Source organism: Zeugodacus cucurbitae, chromosome 2, assembly GCF_028554725.1.
Source record: "Zeugodacus cucurbitae isolate PBARC_wt_2022May chromosome 2, idZeuCucr1.2, whole genome shotgun sequence".
NCBI classification, from domain to species: Eukaryota; Metazoa; Arthropoda; class Insecta; order Diptera; family Tephritidae; genus Zeugodacus; species Zeugodacus cucurbitae.
Genome location: NC_071667.1, coordinates 18,559,186 through 18,585,034, shown reverse-complemented (window position 1 = coordinate 18,585,034; position 25,849 = coordinate 18,559,186). Strand labels below are relative to the sequence as shown.

The following is a 25,849-nucleotide window of genomic DNA, read 5'->3' as shown; positions in this document are numbered from 1 at the left end:
TAAAAAATTCGACTGTCAAATTTAAAAACATTTTAGTTCATATTTTTTTTTTTTTATTTGAAATGTGTGCGATTGTCATTGCTCATATAATAATTATAAACATGTAAAAGTATATGTCTAACAATATTTGAATTATTTCAAAGTTTTATTTCCTTTATATTTGTTATTTTTGTATGAAAACATTACTATATATCCGAATTGTATTTAAAAAAATTTCTTAAAATTTTCTTCAAACCGTATTCAGCCCATTTTTTTATACAGCTTTACTAAAAAACGGAATTTTGAAAAATTATAATCGCAACCGAAATTATGAATTTAAAATTACTTTATTTTGACATCAGCCTGAAAATGCTTTTGTCTACAATTTTATGAGGATGGTGAACACTTGGTCAGCCTTATAAACCTTCATTAATACCATCAATCCGAAACTACGCAGGTTCTATATGGTCGCCTGGATGCAGTAGGACGCAGCTAGGAAAGCCACAGGTTGCCTCTTGATGTCTCCGGTTGAGCATCTACACAATGAGGCGCGTATGCTACTTGTGAAGGAGCTTAACGAATTTCTCTCCACACAGTTTCTGCTGGGATACTTTCGTAGAAATACGTCGACGACATACCGGACTATACCGACCGGACTTCGGATGCTAACGCCATTCACAAAGGAGCCCTTAACACCTCAATCCACTCCCTTCCCGTGAATGACGTACTTGAACATACAACACCACCCATCGCAGACACACACCTCGAGTTGCCTCACGAAACTAGAGTGACCCTCGCGCAACTTCAGTCTGGATACTGTAGCGGGTTAAACTCCTACATAATCCAGACTAGACCCTGACATACTAAACATGTGTCCCACATGCTAAGAGTCTCCGCATGACACTAACCGCCTCTTTGCATGACCCCTAAACACCACGCATCTAACACCTCTTTCCCCTTGGCCGGACCCTGTTGAAACAGCTCGATTCCTGAGCCTCCCGTTAGATGACTTCGATTACAATTAATCTAGGCTTGCTGGTTCGGACAGGTTTGGGTAACCGTTACAACAACAACAATCCCATCAGCTTATTTAACTTATCAGAGGACAAGTGCTAAGTATAAAACTTCCGTTGCCCAAAACGAAAAAGCATAAATAAACACATGACCCCAACATCCCATTTAATTCAAAAGCAAAGTCTTTGTCAATTGTTTTATTATTCGAATATAAGCAAATAATACAAAGTTTAGATACAATAATGTATATATGGAACTGTTTAATTACATAAATAAAGCATTTTAAGAGGCAAATTATAATAAAACGCTAAATGCTCATACTTATGTCAAGTACACTGTGTATAAATAATGTAATATTTCAGCTGAAAGCGTATACAAATAATACATAAAACAAATCGATTGTTTTACCATTTTGCAATAAGCTATGTGGGTATTTCATGAAATTTGTGTTAAACTTTTATAATGAGTATATTTTTGGAATGTGTTGTATGTATCTAATATTATTTATTATACGTTTTTGAACATTTTGCTGATAATAACATTTATACATTAAATACAAGTCAGTTATTTGGAGTACTTGAACACATATAAGTTATAGTTCAATTGTTTTATATAACTATATACTTTAGATTTTCATCAATATAATACTTTATGTAACGCTGCAATATGGGAATTTCAATATTGCTGCAACAATATATATATGTATGTGTATATATGCGGCAAAAGCCAATAGCCGGAATTTTCGATTGCAACGATATCATTAAAGACCCATAGCATTTAAATTCGTCATACATTTCAAACATGTGTATACTTTTTTTATGTGTATATATAAATATTTTTCTGTAATTAAATATTTAACTGTTTGCTTACTTGCACTTTAGATCTTTAACTTCTAATATATTTTTAATATATGGTAATTAGTAAATATATGGCAGAAAGATGTTGATGCATATTTGCATTTGATTAAACAATGTTCTCAATGTGTACAAATATAAAATAAAAGTTAAGTGAATATATTCATGTTGCAAACCAATTTACATATTCAGGCATTCCCATACACACCACATGCGTGTGTTTTGTCTTATTATTGCCTGTACGTATGTACGTGCTTTTTGACTCCTCAATTTCACATGCCGCTGAGCTTAACCCTTCAACATACAGCGCGTGTAGAATTCGCGATCTATAGCATCATTTGCTATATAATTTGACCATTTAAAAATCATTGCGAATATCTCCTGCGCCTGTAGGTATTCCAGTGCGATGCTTAGAAAGCAATTCCATGTGTAGAAAAAATGCTGGTTGACATTATCAACCGTTGTCACGCATTCACAGTTGACACAACACAAGCGTCCTTGCTGCAAATCGACAAATTGTTCAAAGCAACGCGCCCATGCTGCTAAGCTTAAACCTTTGCCGATTTCCAATAACAATTCGGGTTGCCGGTAGCTTAAAACGATCGGCACGACTTTATCCACATTATTTTCAGCTAAATAGAATTTCGCTAACACATCCAGCAGCGCTGGCACTTGCATTAGCACATCAAAGCATTTCACCTGTTCATTACGCGACCAATAGTAACGTAACAATACCGCGCCCAATTCGTGAAAGCCACAAGTGTTGTCAAAACGCAATGGAAAGGCACAATTATCGCAACGCACTATATCCGCTGATGTATTGAGCAGCACGAAACCCTCCGCTATAAAGTCGCGCGTATAATCGTCCATTTCCCAAATAAGCTCCGTATTCAGGTAATTAAAGTACATCTCGTAGCAGTTTTTACGTGCCTGTTCGGCATTATCACCATGCTCTTGCATTACCTTCTGCAATTTACCTAACAAGTCGATTAATTCGCGTGCAGTGTATTCATCGAATAATGAACGGTAGCGTTCCACAAAATTGATGTTGCTTATTTTTGCACTTTTACATATTAAATATAAATTATATATGGTTTTCTCCTCCGCGCTTATATTATGCCCATTATTAGACATATTTTGTTTAGCTTCTGTGACTTGCGCTTTTTTTGTTCGACACACAATCTCTTCATCTTTCTCGTAAATCGCTTTAATATCATTAAATGGAATCGAGCGCTCATTAGCCGGTATCAGTTCGCGTACTAATTTCTTTTGCTCCTCCGCGAATATATTAAATTTGTATTTGATAATATTTTTACCGAATTTTCCGGTCACTGTTAGCAGTGCATCTTTAAAATGTTTTTCACTACCTTTAGTAGAACGAATATTATCGCAAAATGCATTTTCGAGTACGTAGACCTCTTTAGCCGGTGGAGTATGATTGTTATTAGGCACAAACTGTATACCGATGGCGCCAACGCTGGCACTACGTTCTGTGGTACCGGAACTGCTGCCCGTGCTGTTGTTATCGCCAACCGCTGAGGTATAAGCCAAAACAAAAAAGTATAAGTAAATACATACAAATAATGACAACTAACCACTCACCCTCACACTGCATAATTGCATCGAATATAACCGAGAGATCATTTAATAACTCAAATTCTTGACGGTTAATTAAAAATCGTTTGATTTGATTGAGTATATTCAAATCATAATCCTCTCGTGCTTTATCTGCAAAATATTTTACATGTTTTCGCATCAGACATGCACACTCCAACAGTTTTTCTTGGCGCACCAAAACGCAAGCATGCGCCTGCAATAAAAATAGAATACCATTTAAAAATAATTCATAATCAACCGAGTATATGTCACATTACTTTTAATGGATTTAATTGCACACTGTATAATGAACCAGTTTGTGTAAAAATCACAATTTCCTTTCCAATTACACGGCAATCCACTATGCGCTCAAATTGGTTGCACCATAAAACGACTGCCGATGTGCGCATATCAAATACATACAAACCAAACTCGGAAAAAGTGAGTAGAAAATCTTTGCTGAGCATTTGAATTTTAGCAAATTGTAAATTTTGCGACTGGTATTCGAGCATTTCGTCATTTTCTTCATATTTTGAAATCGTTTCTTCTTCAGTGCCCTGGAACTTGTGTATCTTTACCGGTGGTATGGCTAGTGCTGTTTTAAATTGATGTGTTTGCAAAACTTCGCCTTCGAAATCTACCTCCCAAATTCGTGAACCTGGTCGAGAACAATAAATACGAGATGGTTGTGTAGCTTCATTGGTGGAAATAGCAAAACAAGCGCCAAATGCACCATCCCGTGGACGATTGCCAATCTAAAAGAAAAATTTTGATATTTTAACTTAATTAATAATAAAAAAATAATGTAATTACCTGTTTGTATTCTTCATACTCAGTATTACACAAAATGCATTTGCTGCAGTTAGACACAAGTAGTAGTGACTCAAAATCATCAATTTGCACAATTGGCGATTCCAAGAATAAAATAGGATGCACACCCATATTCAGTAAGCTCTTCCCCTGTTAATTACATGTACATAAAATGTATTGAAATTGTTAAAAAAGAAACATTGAAAACTTACAATAAATGAGGAAAGTAACACTAAGTTTACTTGTCCACGTGTATCACCATAATAAAACTGCTTCTCATCCTGTGTCCAATGTATACATGTTACTTGTAAGGTTTGATCGCTACTAAGATTCGTGAAGATCACCTGTGGGGTTGTATGTGCAGAAATGTTCACAGCGTACACACAGATCATTGACCGCTGTGTAGAGAATGCGACATACTTTTCATTAGCCGATATTGCTAAATGCGTCACCGGTCCATGTTTATTCGGTATCAGTTGCAAAAATTTGCCAGTGCAACGATTAAATAGGTATAAGGACCCAGAAGTAGCTCCAAAAATCACATAATTTGTAGAAATATCAAAGCAAGTATACTAAATTATAAAGAACACGCATAAAACCAATACTCATTGCATATTTATAAAGAAAATAATGACCCTCACCTTGATACGATTGCTGTGTTTAAGCGGTTCATGTAAAGTTTGCGAAAAATCAATAAAGTTTGTAAGACAAAATAATTCCGTCATTTTTGCTCATGCCCGTGAAGGCAGCGTTGCGGAGGGATTTATAAAATGCAAATGACTGTATAAACTTTACACTTTTAATTCAAATACAAAAAACAAAGTGCACTCACAATTAACTTGTCCACCTTCGCAAGTAGAAAATAAATTATTATAATTGTGAAAGGTGAAAGATGAAAGGTGATGCCATATGGCGTTAAAATAATTACAAAAAAATAAAGGGTGCCGTTTCATAAATTAACGCTCGTGTAATTAGAATACAATCACAATATGAGTGTCTCAAAAATACAAAATATTTACAGCAATTTTTAGAACTATTAGATTCAAAGATTTTTAAATGTAAAGTTTTTAATTTAATTATATTATGCATACATTACTTCGTATCTTCGAGAAAGTACGGCAAACCATAAATTACTTTGTTTCATTTTCTCCTGCATTTATCACTCTTTATGTGTTTTGCTCATATCTTCATATCTTTTGCTTGCATTTGTATCTATTGCTTTCGGTCGTCATTGTAATTCATTTTGCTTCTGACACAATTTGTCTAATTTAGTTTTATTTCGCACAATTTCCTAAATTGTACTGAATTTTTAAAAAAAATTATATAAAAAAGAACGGTCTGCAAGACTTTTAAGAAACCACTCGTCGGGAATTTACATAGTAAATTGATAAGACATGTCGTTCCATTTGAGCACAAAGGAGCGTCTATTACTTTTGTTAGACGATATTGAATTGGTAGCAAAGTAAGTGCTGATATATATAATATAATTCGCAAGAAGTGTTAATTCTTTCATCCTCTAGAGAGCTTATTGAAAATACTGTCGCGCCAAAGCATCAGAAAATCTCAACTGCTGACCATTCAGCGCTTGTGGATTTACTGGTGTCAAAAGATGAAGAATTCCGAAAAATGCTTGAACTGGCCAACGAACAGGCTAAAATTGAACAGAAAATGGACGAATTACGCGCTAAAGTTGAAGTGCACGTAAGTAATAGTCGATTTTTATAGTACATATTGTTGTTATTAGACTAAATTAAACTGCAGGATCGTGAAATACAAAAGCTGCAAAAATCTTTGAAGGAGGCAGAGCTTATACTTTCAACCGCAATTTTCCAAGCACGACAAAAGCTAGCCAGCATTAACCAAGCCAAAAAGCGACCCGTATCCTCAGAAGAACTTATAAAATATGCACATCGCATTAGTGCTGCAAATGCAGTGAGCGCACCGCTTACTTGGTGCATTGGCGATGTGCGACGTCCATATCCCACCGATATCGAAATGCGCAATGGTTTCTTGGGTAAATCAGATCTAAATATAAATGGGGGAGGTGTGGCACATCAAAATAATGTACCAGAATCACAACGTAGCATGACGGAAGTGCCCAATGCCTTTCAAAATCAATTCAATTGGAATAATCTGGGCGAATTGCATATGTCTATGGGATCTACGGGTAATTCTGTTGCTTTGGAGACACGTGCTCACAAAGAGGCTTCTCAAGATGATGTCGAAGTCATGTCGACGGATAGTTCTAGTTCGAGTTCCAGCGATTCACAATAAATAACATTATGAAAAGTTAATGAAAATATCAATTTTTAAATTAATAAATAAATAACGCGTTTTTATATAAAAAAAAAACTTTATTTCAACTACAAAAATACAAACAATACTAAAAAATATACTTAAAACTAAGTGTTTTGTACATAAGACCTTCGAGTATCGTTATTTGGATTTAGGCAATGGCATCAGCTCGAAAGCGCCATTGGAACTCGATTTTTTACACAACCAAGCATTGTTGCCGCTTTTCGTGGCACCGCCTCGCCCCCTAATACTAGTATTGGCGACTGCTTTTCGACGCGTCGCTTTTGGTGCTGTACTACCTCCACTTCTCGCTTTTGCGGTTGCGCGTTTCGCGGGGCTTTTACCACTCGATGCCCACCCGGTGGCTTTCTTTGTTCGTTTCGCACCACTACCACGCCATGCGCGTTTACGTTTACGCCCCTCACTGCTCTGTATACTGCCTTGAGATGCAGCTGCTGCTACCCAACTGTCTCCGTCATCCTCGTCTAAATCGCAAGCAACTGTCGGTCGTGCAACCGCTTTCGTTGTTTTATTTTTGTTCGCTATTTGCAATTGTTGTTGATGCGCATCTTCCAAATCCATCATTAGACATAGCTTTTCAGCAGCATAATTACGTGTAATTTCCAACATTTTACTACCATATTTTTCAAAGTTCGCCTTAGTAACGTGAGGTATGCTCAGCATATCATTCTCAGACTCTGGTAATTCTTCAGACATCGCTTTTAATGCCTGCATATTCATTATACTAGCCATTGTAACACTACGCGCCGCGGCTATCGTTCGACATAAATCTAAAAGGTCGGAATAGCAACGCTCATAGATTGCTCGTAGTTGTGTTGCCTCAGCAGCGTTATCTTTTGTAACTGAAATACCGCTATTAAATCCAGGCAGTGCACGTTTGGCGCTCTCTTTACGCGAAATAGCAAAGTTGATTGCGTTACTCTCTTGCATTAGCACCTGCACTTTGGGTCCCAAATAAATGTATGCTTGCGGTATATCATTGGAAAATATTAAATCTTCACGAAGGTATCCCTCCAAAACCATTTTTCGCAATAAACGCTGTATATCCGATTTTTCCCAATCTTTGAATATACCATGATGCGCCGTTTTGTCATGACCGCATTCCACGATGCGTTTAATTAGGGAACCCTTCAGCACATCAGCTATAAAACCAAAATAATAAATTAATTCCGAAATTATCGAAATCAAAACTTAACTTACCAATATGTAACAGCGTGAATCGTGATCGCCCGCTACAAATTTCTTTTATAGCACGTGCTACCTTGCGGGATTGCTCTAGCACATTTATTTCCTAAAATTCAAATTTGATATTAATTGTTAAAGATTTATTTTGGCAACCATTTAGAAGAAAACTAAAAATCGGTATTATAAAGAATTGTAAATAAACTTTATTTCATTGTGCCGTCTGCATTTACCTGATAACTATTCTTTTTAAGACAATTATCACATGTTGTATCTCGTCGCTCAAGACATTGTTCGCTGGTAAAATGTTCGCCAAAGTAGTCGAGTTGTTGTGCTCGTCGACAATCAGTGACATTTTCACAATAACCCACAATGCGATTTAAATTATCCAAATGTATTTTCTTCACATCAAACGCCACGGAATTATCCACTAAATAAATTGAAATTGAAAAAAATTAACACCAATAACACATTTAATTCGCATCCATGTATTACGTACAATCCAGGAGCTTCTTCATTCTCATCATATCCGAGTAATTATAGTAGAGCACACAGTGCGCTATATCACCATCACGACCTGCGCGTCCCGCTTCTTGATAATAACCTTCAATTGACTTGGGCAGCGAATAATGTAACACAAAACGCACATCTGGTTTGTCTATACCCATACCGAAAGCCACCGTCGCGCATATTACGCGTACCTTACCGGTCAACCAATCTTTCTGACGCGTCTCGCGCATTGGATCTGTTAAGCCTGCATGATAGGCTAGCGATTTAATACCAGATGCATGCAATTTGTTCGCCACATCTTCGCATTCCTTACGCGACAGACAATATACTATACCACACCAGTTGGAAGGACGCGCACGTATAAATGCTTTTATATCATCCAAAGTACTAGCGCCTCGTTTAGGTAATACGGAATACTTTAAATTGCTTCGATTAAAACTAGATAAGAACCATTTGGTATGCGTTAAGTTTAATTGGCGCAGTATATCAATGCGTACACGTGGAGTTGCTGTGGCGGTCAATGCCATTGTTGGCACTTTTGGAAAACGCTTACGTAGTATGCCGAGACGTTTATAATCTGGACGAAAATCGTGACCCCATTGCGAGACACAATGTGCCTCATCAATGACAAACCGACTAATGTAATTTTTCGCATACAAATCATCAAGTGTGTCCTGAAATTGTGGTGAACTTGATATTTTTTCGGGTGTTACGTAAAGTATTTTAATACGTGGTGGACTTGTTTTCAAATCACAGTAAATGGCGCGCACTTCTTGTAGTGTCTGCGAACCAGATAAACTCTTTGCATATATCTGTTTAAAATATATATTAGTTAATGGTATATTTTAAAGCTTGCCAAAATTACTCACATCTAAGGACTCCAACTTATTAACTTGATCCAGTATTAATGATTTCAGCGGACTAATAACCAACGTAACGCCTTCGCTTAGTAATGCGGGTAACTGATAGCAAAGCGACTTTCCACCACCGGTGGGCATTAATACAAAACAGTCATGATCTAATAACGCGGCGTTGATCACTTGCAATTGATTGGGGCGGAAGGTCTTCAGGCCAAAGTTGCTGCTCAACGCCTCTTTGACGGTTTGTGAATGTGGGTAACTAGTGCCATCGAACTCACCTGTAATACCATCATTATGTGTATTTGCATGGAAATTACCATCGACTTTTTGTACAGGTTTCGCGGGTGATGGTTTAGAGGTGGTCATAATGGACGTATTAAGGTTCCGCATACTTGCGGCACTTGTCGACGGCATATTATCATACTCATCGTCGCTAAGTATAATATTCGTTACCGGCACTACTGAACTTTTATTTGGAATAGAGGTTTGGGACACTGGCGAATCCAGCAATATAGCCTGTGAAGCAGCTATTTCAAATTTTTCTGGATCGTAGACCTGCCACCCATCATCATCGGTTTGAGTTGACCATAGCTGCAAGTCTTCTGATGATATATCTGCTACCATTTTATCAGGAGTTTTAGCAGTTGTGGACAGTTTCGGCGTAGCTTTATCCTCGAAATCTTTATACGAGAAGTTGTTGTAATTTGATTTGCAACCACGTAGTAAATTATCGTTATCCTTTATATCTGCTAGTAATGCCTCCAGTTCATCTTCATCCGGTTTAGAACTTTGTGAAATCGATATTTCCGGTTCTTCGTCATCTAAAGCGACAGCTTGTGTCAAATAGGTTTGTTGCAGATCTTCATCATCCGTATCATTGATAGCTACTATATCTGCTTTATTTTTGTGCCAATCAGGTGTATTGGACATACCAATCGAAGATGACGGTGTTATTGGTGAATTACTATTAATATTTGGAGGTGTGTTTGTAGGGGACATTTGCAAGGTTTGACTTTTGCATTCTTCACGCATCTGCATTTCTTCAGCCTCCAATGCATCGTAGTCCAGAGCGTCCGCAGAATCTTGTAAAATTCGTGTTTGCTTTTTTCGTTTTTCTAATTCCGCTTGCACAAGTTTTGTACGAGCTTTCAATTTGTTACGCATTGTTTTTAAACGCATATAAATGCTTTTGTCAAATCCATCGATGCCATCGAAGTAATTTATAGGTATCTGATCAATAATTTGTGCGAATTTTTCCAATAAATCGTAATGAGAAGATTTGTAGAAGGTGCTACTTGCTTTAAGCTCCAAATCTGTGGCCTAAAAATTAAAAATAATTGTATAATCACAAACTAGGTGAGACTCATGACACGGCAAAGAACATTTTCAGCATCGGAATGCTTCTATAATCTCAAAACATTATATATTTACTTACGTCCGTTGTACATATTTTAAACGTCGAATCTTGTTCGATCACATCCAGGTGGTGAGACAGCTCCGTATCGATTGTAATTTTTGGTTTATTTGCAACCGTTGTTTTATTCTCTATACTTTGTAGAATAGCGTCAGAATTTTCATACTCACGATCCAAAGATAATACTCTAGGAGCTCCTGGTGAGGTTATTAATTTTTTGGTGGGGATTTCGTGACTCGAATGGTTATCAAAACCATTTAATACTCCATTACCAAGCTTTTTTCCACCATCTATTTCAATATATTTTTCCTCATGACTTTTTTTACGAGTACATTTTTTATCCTTAATAATGGTCGATAGGTTCATATCATTTCTTTTTCTATCACTAGTATTTACACTGTTATGAGGACTTATCTTATCATTGTTTTTATCCACAGATGTATACTTTTCTGATGTAGTGCTCATATTATCATCTCCATAAGCACTTTTTATACCATAACATATATTTCCGTACGTTCCCATTTCATCGGAATAATTTTTGTTTATGGGCGAATAACCATTAGAAATCGGTTTGATTTTATTGTCCTCTTTGCTTTTTGTGTTCTTTTTAGTTTCCAAAGGAACGAGAGGTGATTGACTGCTGTCTTCAAATGTGTAGCGCTGTACAATTGCTCTCGTTACACCGCTTTTGCTGTTATTATTACAATTCGTCTGTTTTTCCTCGTCCGTCTCAGAGTCACTTGAGGAATCCACAAATATTGGATTCAACATTTTTGTTGATTGTTGTTTTCGCACAGGTGCATAAGCAAGACTTTTACAATCTTTATTGTTCGTATCGATCCTGTTTTGTTTAGCTGGTTTCGATGTTTCTTCAGCGACTATAAGTTTCTGTTTAGCCGATTTCTGGCCGGTATCATTATTAATAAAACCTGAACGTGTGGAGTTTCCCTCCAAGAAGGAACTGAGTGATAATTGTTTTTTAAACACGTCTGATTTGTTAGATTTCGACTGACTCATTTTATATTAATTTAATTTTTATCTAAATTAGAAGTTATACAAAATGCAATGGGATTTTAAAACGGGACTTCACTTTTTTATGTGATTTATGCAGAGAACGTATAATATATTACACATTCTCTGATTTATGTTTTCTACAATGACGTTTTGCTGGGAATGCCAGATTGCTGTTATTCAAAGTTTTTTTTGAACCACCTGAATGGCATTAAAAATGTGTTATGTTTTTCTAGATATTAATTAGATGAATAAGTAAAATATTTTTATTTTATGAATATTATAATTATTACCAAATATTTTTATTGCATTCAAAAATTATGGTGTGTTGAAAAGTGTAATATAGTGTTATGACAATAGCTTAAAATGTGAATTTATAAATGCAACCATGTATTACATTCTTATCGACGCCTCATGTGAAGAAAATTATTTATTTTGAGGATCGTTTCTTGTCAATAACTTATTTAAGGATTGTTTAGAAGTGATTTTCTGGTTTTCTGTTGAACATTATTAATTAACTGGTTGTATCGAGATTGTTTGGCGTAGAGTAAGTCCGTTTTAAACTGGTAGTTTACTTTTATAGGAAGAAGAAGTAACACATTTCAAAATGCGAATGTAAGTAGAGCATGCATTAAGTATAAAATAACCTGATCGATTGGTATTTTAATAGGCGCGAAATATTTAAAACACCTGGAAACGATTCCGAATCCGATGATCTGGATGAATTAGCAGATGTGGAGGATGCAGAAGATGCCGCGGCCTACGAACCAAATTTAGAGCCTTTTGATTCAGAGGACTCTGAAGTCGAATACGGAATCGCATATGGCGGTGCCAGCGTACCGAATCAACAAGAGTCGGATGGTGAAGACTCTGACTTTGAAGCAGATGAAGATGAAGACAGTTCCGACTTTCAACCAGATGACTCAGATGATTCTATGTCAGATGCTAGTAATAAAGAAGTAAGAAAATCGAAAGCAAATTCAGGCGATGATACCGGTCCAGGTACAAGTGGTGTTGGCAGAAATAATGATGGTGGAGATGGAGTTAGTAGCGTATTAGAACTTAACGAAGATGAAGAGGATGATGAAACAGTACGAGCTATTATAGCGGCGATTAAAAAACCTCGTACTGCACCACCAGAAATAAAATTAGATGATTTTATAACTGATATTTGTTTTCATCCGGAGCGCGATATTATCGCCCTTGCAACGATTACCGGAGATGTATGTCTCTATGCCTATGCAAACGAGGGCAATACACTGCTTCGAAATGTTGAAATACATGCGAAATCATGTAGAGACGTTGAATTCACAGAAGATGGCCGTGACTTACTAACATGTTCCAAAGACAAATCAATTATGATAACCGATATGGAGACGGAAAAACTAAAGAAATTCTATGAAAGTGCCCATGATGAAGCTGTAAATAAATTGCACGTTATTGATGAGAACCTCTTCTGCACTGGTGATGACGGAGGAACGGTTAAACTTTGGGATATACGAACCAAAGACGCAGTATTTGCGTTGAAAGAAGTTGAGGATTTTGTATCTCAAATGCTCACAAATGAATCGAAAAAGTTGTTATTGGTTACGAGTGGTGATGGGTACCTTACAACAATTAATATTGGATCTCGCAAGCTATTCGTACAATCTGAACCCTATGAAGAGGAACTCCACTGTATGGGTACATTTCGTGGTAATTCAAAACTAGTCGTGGGTACATCAAAAGGCCGTCTATATACATTTAATTGGGGTCAATTCGGTTATCATTGTGATATGTATCCAGGCATTAATACGCCAATCAGCGAAATGATACCTATTACGGATCGTATCTGTTGTGTGGCAGGTGAAGAAGGTATAATACGTGCATGTCATATAGCACCATTTCGTAATCTAGGTATTGTGGGGCAACACAATATGCCAATTGAAAGTTTGGATGTTTCCAATTGTGGTGAATTGATTGCCTCGTCGTCACACAATAACGATGTACGCTTTTGGAATGTGAAATATTTTGAAGATTTTGCGGACATTAAATACAATGAAAAGCATAACACATTTAAGGATAAGAGACACAATTTACCATCTTCGAAATTCACAAATGCCGGAGACTTTTTTGCTGATTTGGCGAAATCGCCCAGTGATGATAATGAATAGAATTGGTACGTTGGGAGATTAGAAATAATATATGAAGTAATGTATAAGAAATTTGCTGTATGTATTGTAAATTTTTGTAAGAAAATCGTGTTTAATTATAGAATAATTAAAACGAATGGCATTCTTCTTTATTTTTTTGGTCTGGTTGAAATGACATTTTGAATTTAAATTCGAATATCTTTCTTCTCAAACTTATGCATGCAAATATTTAATATGGGTTAATCTAACCAATATGTACAACATAACATGACGATCCAAGACAATCACAGCAACATTTCCAATTTATAACTACCATAGTCTCTTTTGTGGATCGTTCTATCCTGTTGTGCGTGCATATGAATTGTATAATTAAAACGTCAATATATTTGTATTTTCCAAAATCTTAAACACTTTTATTAAACTTCATTTTTATACATACATTCAAATTTTGCGGTTACAAGCAATTCTTCTCATCACAAGTTTGTTTAAATTAAATATAAGGTAAATACAGAAAGTACATAGTTTGGTGTTGTGAGTGTGTGAATTTTTGTAAATGTGTATTATTTAATCGAATATGACAACAATAATGTATAGTATGATTGTTGTGCAATACTACATCAACAACATTCTTCCCAAAATGTTTGTTCAATGAGCAAGTTATGAAACTGTAATGACTTCAATAAAGGAAAACTAAAGTTCTTCTTATAGAATAATGTGGACTCAATTTTTATGTGAAACAAACAATGAATTTTTAGAGCAATGCCTTTTTATTAGAGGAGGTTACTTGAAAATTTGGAAGCACCAGGCATATACATACGTGTAATTGTGTCCATTAATAAATAAAGCTTTTAATAAGTTCGTTTAATAAATTGTGTGATTGTGAACGTAACGATATGTATACTTGTATATAATGTTGCAGTTTCTGCTCAAATTAAATATATATAAATATGTTAAATATTAAATTATTATACATGTGAAACTAGCCAATTACCTATCTACACATTTCTGTTAGTGTTTTTTTCAACGTTCAACGTTTTTCAACGTAAATTGTTGTTTTCTTTTTATAAATTGCCTTTTACTTGCTTAAAGAATCATATATTATGTTAAAGTTTCGTTGTTTATGTAAGTAAATGTATGTAACTTAAGCTTATATTCAAAAGAAAGTTTTGTGCTTTACTGCATATTTTTTAATTAAATTTTAGTTTTATAGCGATTGTTGTATATTAAAAGAATTGTTATGCACATTTGCATATTTGAATGCATAGCCTTTTTTTTTTTTTAATCATACTTTTTTCCTTACAAAAACAAATGAAAACGCAAGGAAAACAAAAATTATTTTATGGCTGTTTTAATCACAAACATAAACTATAATTTATGCAGCAAAAAAATGCGTATAATTCATTTAGCTGCACAACGATAAGTATAATAAGAAGTTTTATAACATAAATAATAGTTTATAAATATTTTTTATGCCTTTAGAAGGTAAGCAGATAAATTGCACGGATTTAGTTAATATATATGCATATTTGTGTGTATTAGAGCTCCACAACTGCATATAGTAATGATTGCATACATATGTATGACATATAAATTATAATTGTATAATAATTTTATAATTATATAATTTACACAGCTGATAAGGGAAATGTGACATTTTCTTAATGAAAAATATAACAGTAAAAAATACGAAAAACTTTTTGGAATGACCAAAGCTGCTTTTTTCAGTTCAGCATATACTTTATTTGCACTGATTTGAGAAAAAATACAGTTAAACACTAGTAAGCACAGTTTTCAATTATATATATCTTCCATACTAATTGCGAGTATACACAATGACAATTTGCAAAGTAAGCTCTAATGTGGCTAAATGAAACACATATCCGAAAGTAAGAGCAATGTTAAATACTCATTGCCAGTGCGCATAACGCTAGCCTGCGCCTGTGCCTTACGATGACTGTACTTATGTTTTATTTGATATGCAAACTTTGTATAGAAATAATTTCAAGTAATGTGTCATTTAGCTTCCACTTGTGTTTTTATAAGTTAAAATTCGCTAATTGTCTATAATTAACTTTGAATATGTAAATAATATATTTTGTGCCGTTCATATGCCTCATATGTGACTTATCAAAGCACTAAAAGAGCAGGGAATTATACCAGCTGCATATGGAATTGTTAGTATAAGGTGGTGTCTGTATAACTATGTGCATATACTTTCGATTGTTAGACTTGCCTGTAACTCGCAATTATTTTCTCTCTACTGTGCGTTCACTTTAGAATTTATCAATTTCTCGTTTAGTCGTTTCGATATATTATGTATATTAGTATTACGTTTTCTACTCAATTTCCTTTTAAGATCGTTGCTTATCTACTAGAATATTATCAATAAAAACAACTTTGTGTGTGAATGCTTAGCACCCTAAAAAATTGCTACCAAAAGGGACAAAATCTTCCCACAACCAAGTGAAGGACGGAAAACTTTAACAACTACCTACATGCACATAGTTTAGTGCAAAGTCGGACCACCGCACTCCTTAACTCGGCTGTGGGCTTTATGCTTCATTCAATGATTTACACAATTTTGCACTTTTGCCGGCTTTAAGCACTTTGTGCTAACATTACAGCCTATAGCCATTACTACCGCCACCAACACTACTACTGCTACTCACAGCACTGCCGTGCGATGTGGATGCCGTCGTCGCTGCAGCGGCCTCTTGCATAGCTTTCTGTTTGGCTCGTCGATTTTTTTGTCGCGTATGTTCGATTTGAAAATCTTCGACACGCAGATTTAACCTTTGTATATTATTGATAATGAAATCTTCTTCGAGCACATGCTCAGGTGGTGAACGTAGCACTTCTAATGTCTCACATAGGCCATTACATTGTTTGCGAACTTTGTGCTGATTTAGTGAAGCACCAATTATCACTAGTGCTACTTTAAAGATGACACGTATGCCTTCGGCGAGAAAGCAATCCCAAACTCGTAACAGTGTTTCCCATGGTAATGTTCTTGTCATAGCGCATAGAAACCAATCGGTCATATAGAGTAGTGGTTCGACTTTGTGTTTTTGCAGATGTCGGTATGCGGGGGGACAGGTTTTTTTGAGGAGCCCCTCCAGTATGCCAGCATCGTTTTGCAGTACCTCAAGACCAGTCATGAAATAGTCTTCTAAGTAACTAAGAAAAATGGAAATAAATTGAAATTGAACATTGTTGTTTAATAATGATTTAAAATGCTCCACTTACACATCACAAACACTAACAAACACCCAAAACGCATCTTCTGCCGGTAGGTGCATTAGCAGGAAGGCAGCAATGGGCGCTTGTGCCTGACAAAAGCCCACTTTCGGATTGTATATAGAATATGCTTTTAATACATTAAATAATTCGATTTGTCCAACTTTATCTTCGTCCAAAAACATTTCATGAAATGGAAATTGACGATGTTTATCTTTTTTGATCTCTTCGATTACATGCGGATTACCGGGCTGTTCAAGTAGTTCTTTGTAGACTGTAGGGTTTTTCTTTTTCAACAAATAAGCACCAGAAAGATAGAACCAAGCACGTGGACGAACTGATTTTGGTATGCCTTTGCGACAGCGATCGCGAATCTAAAAATGTGAAAGGAACATTACAGTTATATTTTATAAAAAAATAACACATTAATATAAATAGTACATGCCTTTTTGTAATTTTTGGACATATACAATGACCAATTATCGATCATATATAACCATTTCTTTTCTCTCGCAATAATTTGTGCCTTGGAGAGTGGTTCTTTGGGTTTCTCTGTGCGCTGAAAGCCTCCGTAAAAGCCGTTGCGATCCGGGCAACTGGAAACGGTGGAACATAGTGATATTGTGTCTACGGAACGTGGTGATGTTGCCATTATAAACTATGTAAAGGATTTCTAAAACGACATAAGTGAAAAAATTTATATGAGCAATTAATAACAATTAATCAAAAAAATATATAAATACATATTAATAAATATCTATACATATGTACATATCTATACATATGTACATATATATATATATATATCGATTCCCGTCGTCATTTCAATAATTTCGACATATCTTAGTGTAAGTTTATTTATTTTAGAAAACGTGCATCATACATACAATTGGGTACATATTTATAAATAAAACGATTTAAGTCATTCAAATTTTGAATCATATGTAAATGTGCAAATGTATTTGTTGTATGTGTGTAATGTACATTTGTACATAGATATAGATTAATGGTGTGCATCTGTGGAACTACCTCCCTATATTGACTGCGAGTTTCGGCTGCAGCGGCAGATTTATTGAATTGCGTCGTGAAATATTTCAGAGAGAATACACTATTAAATTTTTGTAAATTAAATAATACAAATGTTTAATTTTTTATCTCAGTATTTTTCTTTTTTTTTTAAATACATAGTGCATAATATATAATTTTCCAATTTCAAATTTGTTTATATTTATGTAATTGGAAAGAGATATTATGTATTATCACATTTGTTGTACAACAAATACGAACACTTATCAAGCTTTGTACAAACATTACAACACCTCTCCCGCAGTGGTATCTAATTATATACAAACATTACAAATACATACACAAATATAGTGCGATAATGTCTCTTTTAAATAATATTGCCAATTCGAAGACTTAAAAGGAAACTTGTTACCTTAATTGTACTGCATAGACGTCTCGAATATTAATGTATTTACTATTATGCCTTCTTATTACGCTGTTTTCAACGTAATTTTGATAGTGCCGGAAGTTGAGGGGAGCAAATAACGGAAAATTTCAATATTTCAAATAACTTTACATAACAAAACACGTTAATTTACTTTCATTGCTTATTAAATATAATAATATTTCACTATTTAATTTAAAAGGTAGGCTTAGGAGGCGGAAATATTAATTGAACAATTGGTGCTTATCTTAAATTTGTTTTTTGAGTTAATTTGTGTAAGCGTGTATGCAGCTGAGTACATAATTTGCATTTCTTTGACGGGTACAAATTCTTAAAACTCAAATTTCAATATTAAAATTTTAAACATATTACCGTAAAGGCAATTATTAATAATATCAGTATAGTTTTCGAACTACATGGATATAAGATTAAAAATAAAAAAATAATTTACTATAAATATAGGGATAGAAGAGACAAAGTTACCTATGCTAAAAGAAAAAAGTAAATACAAGCTATATGTATGTATATGCGTACAAACATTTACTTTTTGTTTACATGAAGAGTACCTATTGATCATATGCTTGAATTTATCATTAAACATATCTTTATTGCGCAAAACATAAAAGTGAGTAAGCATTTGTTCTGTAGATTATTTTATCAGACGATAAGTTCGCCTTCTCAATACCTACCCGTTTTACCTGTCAGACACCAACAAACAATAGTGATCGTTCTACACCAATCCACCTACAACCGTGAATGATTTTCCTTAAACATTGACAAATGGAAATCAAAATATTAATTCGTAAAATGTGACGTTGTCGTTGGTATAAAAACCGAGTGTGCTAATTTGATTTATTTACATGTTTACTAGTCAATACCCTTCCAAAGACGCCACTAGAGCCCCACAAACAACAACAAACATATGTACACACACCACCATATAACCACCTACATACCTGTGTTGTGACACTCAAGTTTGAAGCACTGCTTACTTCTTTATTTCCAGAAACTTGTACTCCTTTCGTTGCAATTAATTCAGAAAATTTTAATTTACATCAATATTTATATGAAGTGAGTCTATGTAAATATTTCCGTGCGCCACTTTCTCATTTTGCTTATTGGAAATTTCTGTTCTGTCCTATTCTTCACTTTATAGAAAGGCGAAGTTAAAAACCAATTGGAAAATAAAAGCGTAGGTTCACTTTTACAGAGACACAAACGTAACTTGTTTTCTCATTAGAATTTTATTCAACACTCCTTTTTTCATTTCAAGTGGACACGTTGCACAATCGCACTTTGTTTTACTTTTTTTGATGAAATATAATACTTTATTTTTGTTAAATTTATATTAAATTCTGGTATTTGTATAAACTTAATATTATTCACTCGTTTCGCTTTTCTTTGATTTTACTTTGTGGCAATGACAAAATTGACAAGTGCTTCGAATGCAGTGTTGATTATTAATTGTTAACTTTTTCTATTTGCAGTTTCCAACACTGCAAAGAGCCAATAATTTGTGGATTATTTATTTGATATATTTGAATTTCCATGAAAAAAGTATATATTTACAAAAATACAAAAAGAACAGTTTCACTTGTGCTCCGTCAAATATGTTTCGAAACTTATAATATTAACACTAATATTGAAAAGATATGGCAGCGTGAGGTTTCAAAAGTGTCAGATTTATATTTGACGTTTTGCATTGTATTTAATTTAGACGCTTTGTCGTAAATTGTTTTTCTAATGTACATTGCTTCTCGAAAGTCTTTTTAACCAAAGAAGTTATCTTCCTTATAACTGGTTTATTTTACTTGTGGAAATGACAATGGATCTTGAGAAGATTTGCCGAACTTGCTTGGGACTTAGTGGTCCCCTACTTTCCATTTATGATGGTGGTGGGGGTGGAGGATGCATCGCCGACATGTTGCGAGATTTTACAAAAACCAAGGTATGTGCCTATTGAAATTGCATTCATCTATGCATTCCATATAAACCATTTGTATTCTATATGTAGCCCCGTCGAGAAGACAAACTGCCCGAAAAGGTTTGTTTGACTTGTATAAGTGAGATTAATCGTTGCTATTCCTTTAAATTGAAATGTGAGAATTCATGCAGAACACTGAGGCAACTGGTACCTGATGCTCCTCCAGAAGAAACGGAGGAGGAGGTATCAAAAATAAAGGTGGTACAAGTAAATAAGTTTGTACAAACTATGAAGGAAATACCGAAACAACTTACTACAGTACACACACAAACTAAAGAAAATGTCGAGGTGTCGCTAACTAACCAGTATGTGCAAACAACACCAACATTAAATATAGCACATGATAAATCAACATCACCTATAATAGTGGAACAAAATAGAACACTTAGATATGATAAAAACAAATTAGAAAAGGCTTTAGGAGTTGAAATCGGTGAAGAAATTGAAATTGTTGAAAGTAGTAAGCTTCAACGACGAAATAATGTGCGCCACGCTTTATCCTTCAAGCGATGTCGAATGGATGAAAGCTACGAAGATATTGAAGAAGATGGAACAGAAATTATTATGGAATTGCATACAGATGAGCCTGGAATTGCCGATAATTCGGAAGGTATAACATTATATTCGGAATTGCACACCGCCGTACAGGAAGATACCAGCGATAATACAACCACCTATTATCAGCTATCTAATTCACAATCTGATAATGAAAGTGAAAACATTGCAGTAAATAATGAAAATATAAGGGAAACGAAGCAGGGTGATGAAGTATTTGAAGAGGACGGTGTAATTGCTCGATTTATATGTACCACAGAAGAAAATGGAGCATTAATTCCAGTCGGAAATGAGAATTCGCAATTCGATGATTACAACTTTACAATTTTGAAATGTGATACTGGTGAAGCGGAAGTCATAGCAAAGCGCACAGTTACAGTTCGTTCATCAAAAGCTGATAATCGTGCGTTAAAAGAGGAGCTGAAGTGTAGTTACTGTTCGATGACATTTGTTAATCCTAAACGTTTAACAAGACATGAATTGAAGCGACATGCGAATGAGCAAATACGGAAAGAAAATGAATCGAGATGTGATCGGGAACAAAATAACACAAAAGTAAGGATATAATTTTTATTGTTGAAAAATTTGTCTTAATTTATTTTATTCCTCATTAGGACACAGTAGAAAAAACCGAAATAAGTGACGATAATGAAGATAGCTCAACAAATTTAATCACAGCCGATCCGACGCCTGTAAAAGCCACTACGTCGAACACGCCGCAGCCGATTGTGCAGTTAACACAGCCGGCTAAATTGACTCATTTCTGTGAGACTTGTGGTGCCGGTTTTGCATTAAGAAGATCGCTGATTCATCACAAGAAACAAAATCTTTGCAATAAAACAACATATGATTGCGACAAGTGTCAACGCGTTTTCATATCTGAAGAAACATTGAAAGAACACAAGCTAACGCATTTGCAAGAACACGAGTGCACCGAATGTGTCAAGCTTTTCGCCACAAATGATGAACTTAGTAAACATATGGTCGAAGTACACAAACGTAATTTACGCAATCAATGCCCCATTTGTAAGAAAGGTTAGTTAGTATGAGAGTAGCATGGTTTAATGATTTAGTACTCAAGTATGATTATTTAATTTATATACCAACAGTTTTTACCATATTGTCCGCTCTAAAGGATCATTTGCGCGTACATAGCGGTGAGAAACCGTTTGTGTGTGACATATGCAACAAAGCATTTAGCCAAAAGACGAATCTAAAGCAACATATAATGCGTCATTCCAAGGAAAAGAAATTCAAATGCGACGAGTGTTTCATGACTTTTGTCACTAAAGGAGAACTATGCTCACATAAGCGTACACACACCGGCGAACATCCATTCCGCTGCGACGAATGTCTGGCTACATTTACAATATCCAGTTCATTGGTGAAACACAAGCGTATACACACTGGCGAACGACCGTACGCATGCGATTTGTGCCCCAAACGTTTTACATCATCGTTCACTCTTAAAAATCATAGACGCATTCATACCGGTGAAAAACCGTTCAAATGTCGCTGGTGTAGCAAAACATTTACACAGAAACAGGATTGCATCATACACCATCGTACGCATACTGGTGAACGAAATCATATTTGTGTTTGTGGTGAGAAATTTACACATTTGGGTACATTACGCACTCATATGAAAACACATGAGGCGAACGATGCTGATGGTGTACCGAAAACTGCTGGCAGAGGTAAAAAGCTTACGACACGTAACAAGAGCAGTACTTCCAAAGGTGGAAGTCTGGATGAATCAGCATTTAATATTACCATAATGGATGTTGATGAAGACGACGAGGATAATGCAAATGACGATGAAGATAAAACTACAATTGTAACGGTCGCCCGTGAGGATATGGAACGACTGGCAGCAGGTGGTACACTAAGACGTAGTCAAAGAGCTAATCTCAATGACGAAAAACTTATGCAAATAGCAATAGAGAAAATTTAACAAGACCAAAAAGAGAGTTTTGTTAAAAATATAAATGAAAAGCCTTATATTGTTTGGACTTTTTAAAATTTAATACAATAACTTGGTCAATAAAAATGTGTGTTTAAGTATTTTAATGCAGAGTGTACTCGTGTGTCACTTGCTTGGTGGTTGCAACTGCCGTTGTGAATCTTAGTATTGCGCAGTTAGTTATAATTCATTTTCTGGCCGTATCATTTTGTTGGTAAATTTACAATATTTTAGCCGCCTCCCATTTGTGTGTAAGTGTGTGTGTGTGAATTTAATATTTGTGATGTGTATTTTACGTAAAATGTCTCACTTGAGTCATCTGTCCAGCTACGACAGAACCGCCACCGCTACCACCACCACCTTCATCTAAACTATTCGCACTAGTTGTGGGCGGTTCGGAATTGAACCAATTAATTAACGCATGGTGTACACTCTGCACACATTTACGTTGATCTGCAATCAGATTTTCCGAGTATTTAACGTGATTGGCAAATGCCTCTTTCTCGTGCAATACATCTTTGGACATACGATGTAGATCTTTGAGTATGGCAGAACCCCACAGTTGTACATGAATATCGGGTATTTTGGAAGCCAACTGCATAGCAGGTGTAACCATATTCATGCTTTCCTTGGAATTGCCTATGCTGAGGAAGACGTGTGATAGTAAAACCAATGAACAGGATGTTAAACGATTAAGATCCTCAGCATTGGCCATTTTTAGTGTTTCACGCAGAAATCGTCTAGAATATAATATTTAAATGCATTGTTTGACATTTTTAACAGAACAACAGAATTTTTATCTAACTTACTTGGCCTCGTGAAAACTGCTTTTGTGAAACGCATGTAGTCCTTGTACGTAGTAGAAACCGCCCATTAGTGCTTGACTGCTATGCGTGTGTGTATTCTCTGTGGACACAGTGTCCAAAATTTGCTTTAGATCCTGTTCTCGCTTTGTGCGTAGAAAAATAATGGCCAAATTCAAATTGGCAAACAATTTCAGGTCACGTTCAGATGTTTCCATGACACAGGCGATAAATTGCCGTTCGGCGTGCTCATAAAAGCTAGTCGACATTGAGTATAAACCTAATAGGCAATGTAGTTGTGCTGAATGACGCCGAAGTAAACCACGATTGGGCGATGCAATGCAAACATCTCGTGCTGCTGCAATTTCGGTGATTGCCAGTATACGATTGCCCATTACCATGCGACACATGACAATGTGCTCCAGTAATATCACTTTGAACACCGATAGTATAGGTTTGTCATCTTGCGCTTTTAATTTTTCAATTTGTGTTAACGCTTTTTCTGTGTACTTTTGTGCCTTATCCATGTAACCGGCCATCATTGAGTGTGATACCGTCACTAAATATACCAAGACATATAATTGTTCTTTTGGTAGCCACACGAACATTTCTAATGCGTTTTGTCCAAATATCGCTGAAACAAGAATAAATAAAATGAAAGTATGATTACATTTCATAAAATTAAGTTATTATACCTTCATCGGAGGGCCAGTTGGGTGCCATTATTGTTTGGATTGACGTTTGCAATTGTTTTAAACTGGGTTTTACAGTTTTCACCTGACCCAAAGCAAGGTAATAGCAAACTTGCAGAACTAAGAAAAACACTTTCAGGTATTCCTTTTGATGAGCATTAGTTATATTATTATCAATAATTGCACCCGCCGTATTTAACAACGCCAATACATCGTTGGTTTTACGCTCTATCATTAAGATCATAGCGCGTGACAATAGAAATAAAACTTTAAGATAAGTAGCTCCTGTCTCCTCAGCTGACTCTACGCCGACGGCTAATAATTCAGATGCTAAGGAATACTCCCGATCCGAGGCGTGTATTTGTGCAAGTTGCAACAACAATTTGCAATGCCAAAAGACATTATTCTGCGACAATTCCACTGCGCGACGTAACATCGCTTTTGCCTGTGAATTTTGTTCCAACTGCAGGTGTAACTGTGCTAATAGCGAGGCCGTGTCAAACTTAACGTCATCAAAATGCACCAAATGCTCTGAAAGTTTCCATGCGGTTTCTAAATGATTACGTGCCAAGTCGCTATTCATTGTATAAGCCATCAATATTTGACCCATTTGAAGATGTGTGCGTGCCTCCACCTTTGTTGGTGGCTGGAAGGTAAACAAAGCTTGTAAACACTGTATGCATTTCTTAATATTTGGCGGTTTAGATGTACGGAAATGCTCCGCTAAACCAAGCAATGATATATAGCACGCATCCTGGGACGGCGCTGTAGCTGTGCTTGTTGATGCCATATCAGTTCACCAACCACACTAACAGCAGCAGCAACAAATGCAATTGCTTCAACTTGTTATCGTAGTATTCATAAATTGCTGACACAAATTATCACAAAAGTCTTTTGTTTATAATAAATATTTTTTCAATATTAAAATTAATTAAACCGATCACACTCAAATTTCGTTTCATCAAAATATTGCAAAGTACTGTGGTGAATAACACATTTGGTAATTGTGGTGCATTTATAGCATTTGGCATTAAGATGTTGCCGTATATTTCATTGAATTTTACATAAAATTGTAAATTGATTTTGTAATAATTATATATAAGATACACTATAAGCAGTTAGTTGATGTGGATTTTTTCCTTAAATATATTTATTTATATTTAGAAGTTTTTTTTGAGCTTTGTTGAGAATATACCATATATGGTTTTAAATTCACTCTTAAACCGATTTGACTACGTTTTGTTCTAACTGTTCCTTAAGTTGGCAACGCGGATATTGATACTATTTTTTTTGTGATAACATTTTTTTTTATTAATTGGAATTTAATAATATTTAATCTTACTACGACTCTAATGATTCGAATAATGTTCAACTAAATCAATGATTACTTCAATGGTACATGTAATTAAATTTTCATTACACAATTAGCCACCTTCACCAAATTATCGAAACCCCTTTTGATGGTTGGGAAAAAAAGTAATTCATTA

At 35.2% G+C, this 25,849-nt stretch overlaps 7 protein-coding genes across 9 annotated transcripts; 3 read left to right on the top strand and 4 right to left on the bottom strand.

Annotated features, from left to right (window-relative positions):
* Positions 1 to 1,610: 1,610 nt before the first annotated feature.
* LOC105217588 (BLOC-2 complex member HPS5 homolog) lies at positions 1,611 to 5,131 on the bottom strand. Its single transcript, XM_011192659.3, has 6 exons — positions 4,895 to 5,131; positions 4,466 to 4,825; positions 4,257 to 4,403; positions 3,722 to 4,198; positions 3,450 to 3,657; positions 1,611 to 3,382 (listed from the first exon to the last, which is right to left on the bottom strand). The coding sequence occupies exons 1-6, from the start codon at positions 4,976 to 4,978 to the stop codon at positions 2,136 to 2,138; spliced, it is 2,523 nt and encodes an 840-aa protein (XP_011190961.2). The 5' UTR covers positions 4,979 to 5,131; the 3' UTR covers positions 1,611 to 2,135.
* A 322-nt stretch (positions 5,132 to 5,453) lies between these two features.
* On the top strand, positions 5,454 to 6,527 carry LOC105217586 (mediator of RNA polymerase II transcription subunit 4). The gene is made up of 3 exons (XM_011192657.3): positions 5,454 to 5,715; positions 5,774 to 5,954; positions 6,015 to 6,527. The coding sequence occupies exons 1-3, from the start codon at positions 5,648 to 5,650 to the stop codon at positions 6,525 to 6,527; spliced, it is 762 nt and encodes a 253-aa protein (XP_011190959.1). The 5' UTR covers positions 5,454 to 5,647.
* Positions 6,528 to 6,596: 69 nt separating this feature from the next.
* On the bottom strand, positions 6,597 to 11,689 carry LOC105217587 (recQ-like DNA helicase Blm). Its single transcript, XM_011192658.3, has 6 exons — positions 10,557 to 11,689; positions 9,131 to 10,441; positions 8,251 to 9,073; positions 7,985 to 8,181; positions 7,770 to 7,860; positions 6,597 to 7,711 (listed from the first exon to the last, which is right to left on the bottom strand). The coding sequence occupies exons 1-6, from the start codon at positions 11,550 to 11,552 to the stop codon at positions 6,690 to 6,692; spliced, it is 4,440 nt and encodes a 1,479-aa protein (XP_011190960.2). The 5' UTR covers positions 11,553 to 11,689; the 3' UTR covers positions 6,597 to 6,689.
* Positions 11,690 to 11,955: 266 nt separating this feature from the next.
* On the top strand, positions 11,956 to 14,950 carry LOC105217585 (WD repeat-containing protein 55 homolog). Its single transcript, XM_011192656.3, has 2 exons — positions 11,956 to 12,161; positions 12,217 to 14,950. The coding sequence occupies exons 1-2, from the start codon at positions 12,154 to 12,156 to the stop codon at positions 13,697 to 13,699; spliced, it is 1,491 nt and encodes a 496-aa protein (XP_011190958.1). The 5' UTR covers positions 11,956 to 12,153; the 3' UTR covers positions 13,700 to 14,950.
* Positions 14,951 to 15,891: 941 nt separating this feature from the next.
* Positions 15,892 to 19,808, bottom strand: LOC105217584 (TBC1 domain family member whacked). Of its 3 annotated transcripts, none has more exons than XM_011192655.3 (4): positions 19,358 to 19,808; positions 17,361 to 17,588; positions 16,925 to 17,289; positions 15,892 to 16,855 (listed from the first exon to the last, which is right to left on the bottom strand). In XM_011192655.3, the coding sequence occupies exons 2-4, from the start codon at positions 17,565 to 17,567 to the stop codon at positions 16,297 to 16,299; spliced, it is 1,131 nt and encodes a 376-aa protein (XP_011190957.1). In that variant the 5' UTR covers positions 17,568 to 17,588; positions 19,358 to 19,808; the 3' UTR covers positions 15,892 to 16,296. The 3 variants fall into 3 exon arrangements, with proteins under 3 accessions (XP_011190957.1, XP_011190955.1, XP_054092101.1); XM_011192653.3 differs by having other exon boundaries at positions 19,322 to 19,800; XM_054236126.1 differs by lacking the exon at positions 19,358 to 19,808 and adding an exon at positions 19,055 to 19,244.
* A 153-nt stretch (positions 19,809 to 19,961) lies between these two features.
* Positions 19,962 to 22,978, top strand: LOC105217583 (zinc finger protein 182). Its single transcript, XM_011192650.3, has 4 exons — positions 19,962 to 20,313; positions 20,380 to 21,459; positions 21,519 to 21,939; positions 22,014 to 22,978. Exons 1-4 carry the CDS (start codon positions 20,185 to 20,187, stop codon positions 22,856 to 22,858), a joined length of 2,475 nt encoding a protein of 824 aa, XP_011190952.1. The 5' UTR covers positions 19,962 to 20,184; the 3' UTR covers positions 22,859 to 22,978.
* Positions 22,979 to 23,157: 179 nt separating this feature from the next.
* Positions 23,158 to 25,365, bottom strand: LOC105217582 (MAU2 chromatid cohesion factor homolog). Its single transcript, XM_011192649.3, has 3 exons — positions 24,366 to 25,365; positions 23,677 to 24,304; positions 23,158 to 23,607 (listed from the first exon to the last, which is right to left on the bottom strand). The coding sequence occupies exons 1-3, from the start codon at positions 25,150 to 25,152 to the stop codon at positions 23,160 to 23,162; spliced, it is 1,863 nt and encodes a 620-aa protein (XP_011190951.1). The 5' UTR covers positions 25,153 to 25,365; the 3' UTR covers positions 23,158 to 23,159.
* Between the last annotated feature and the right edge of the window lie 484 nt (positions 25,366 to 25,849).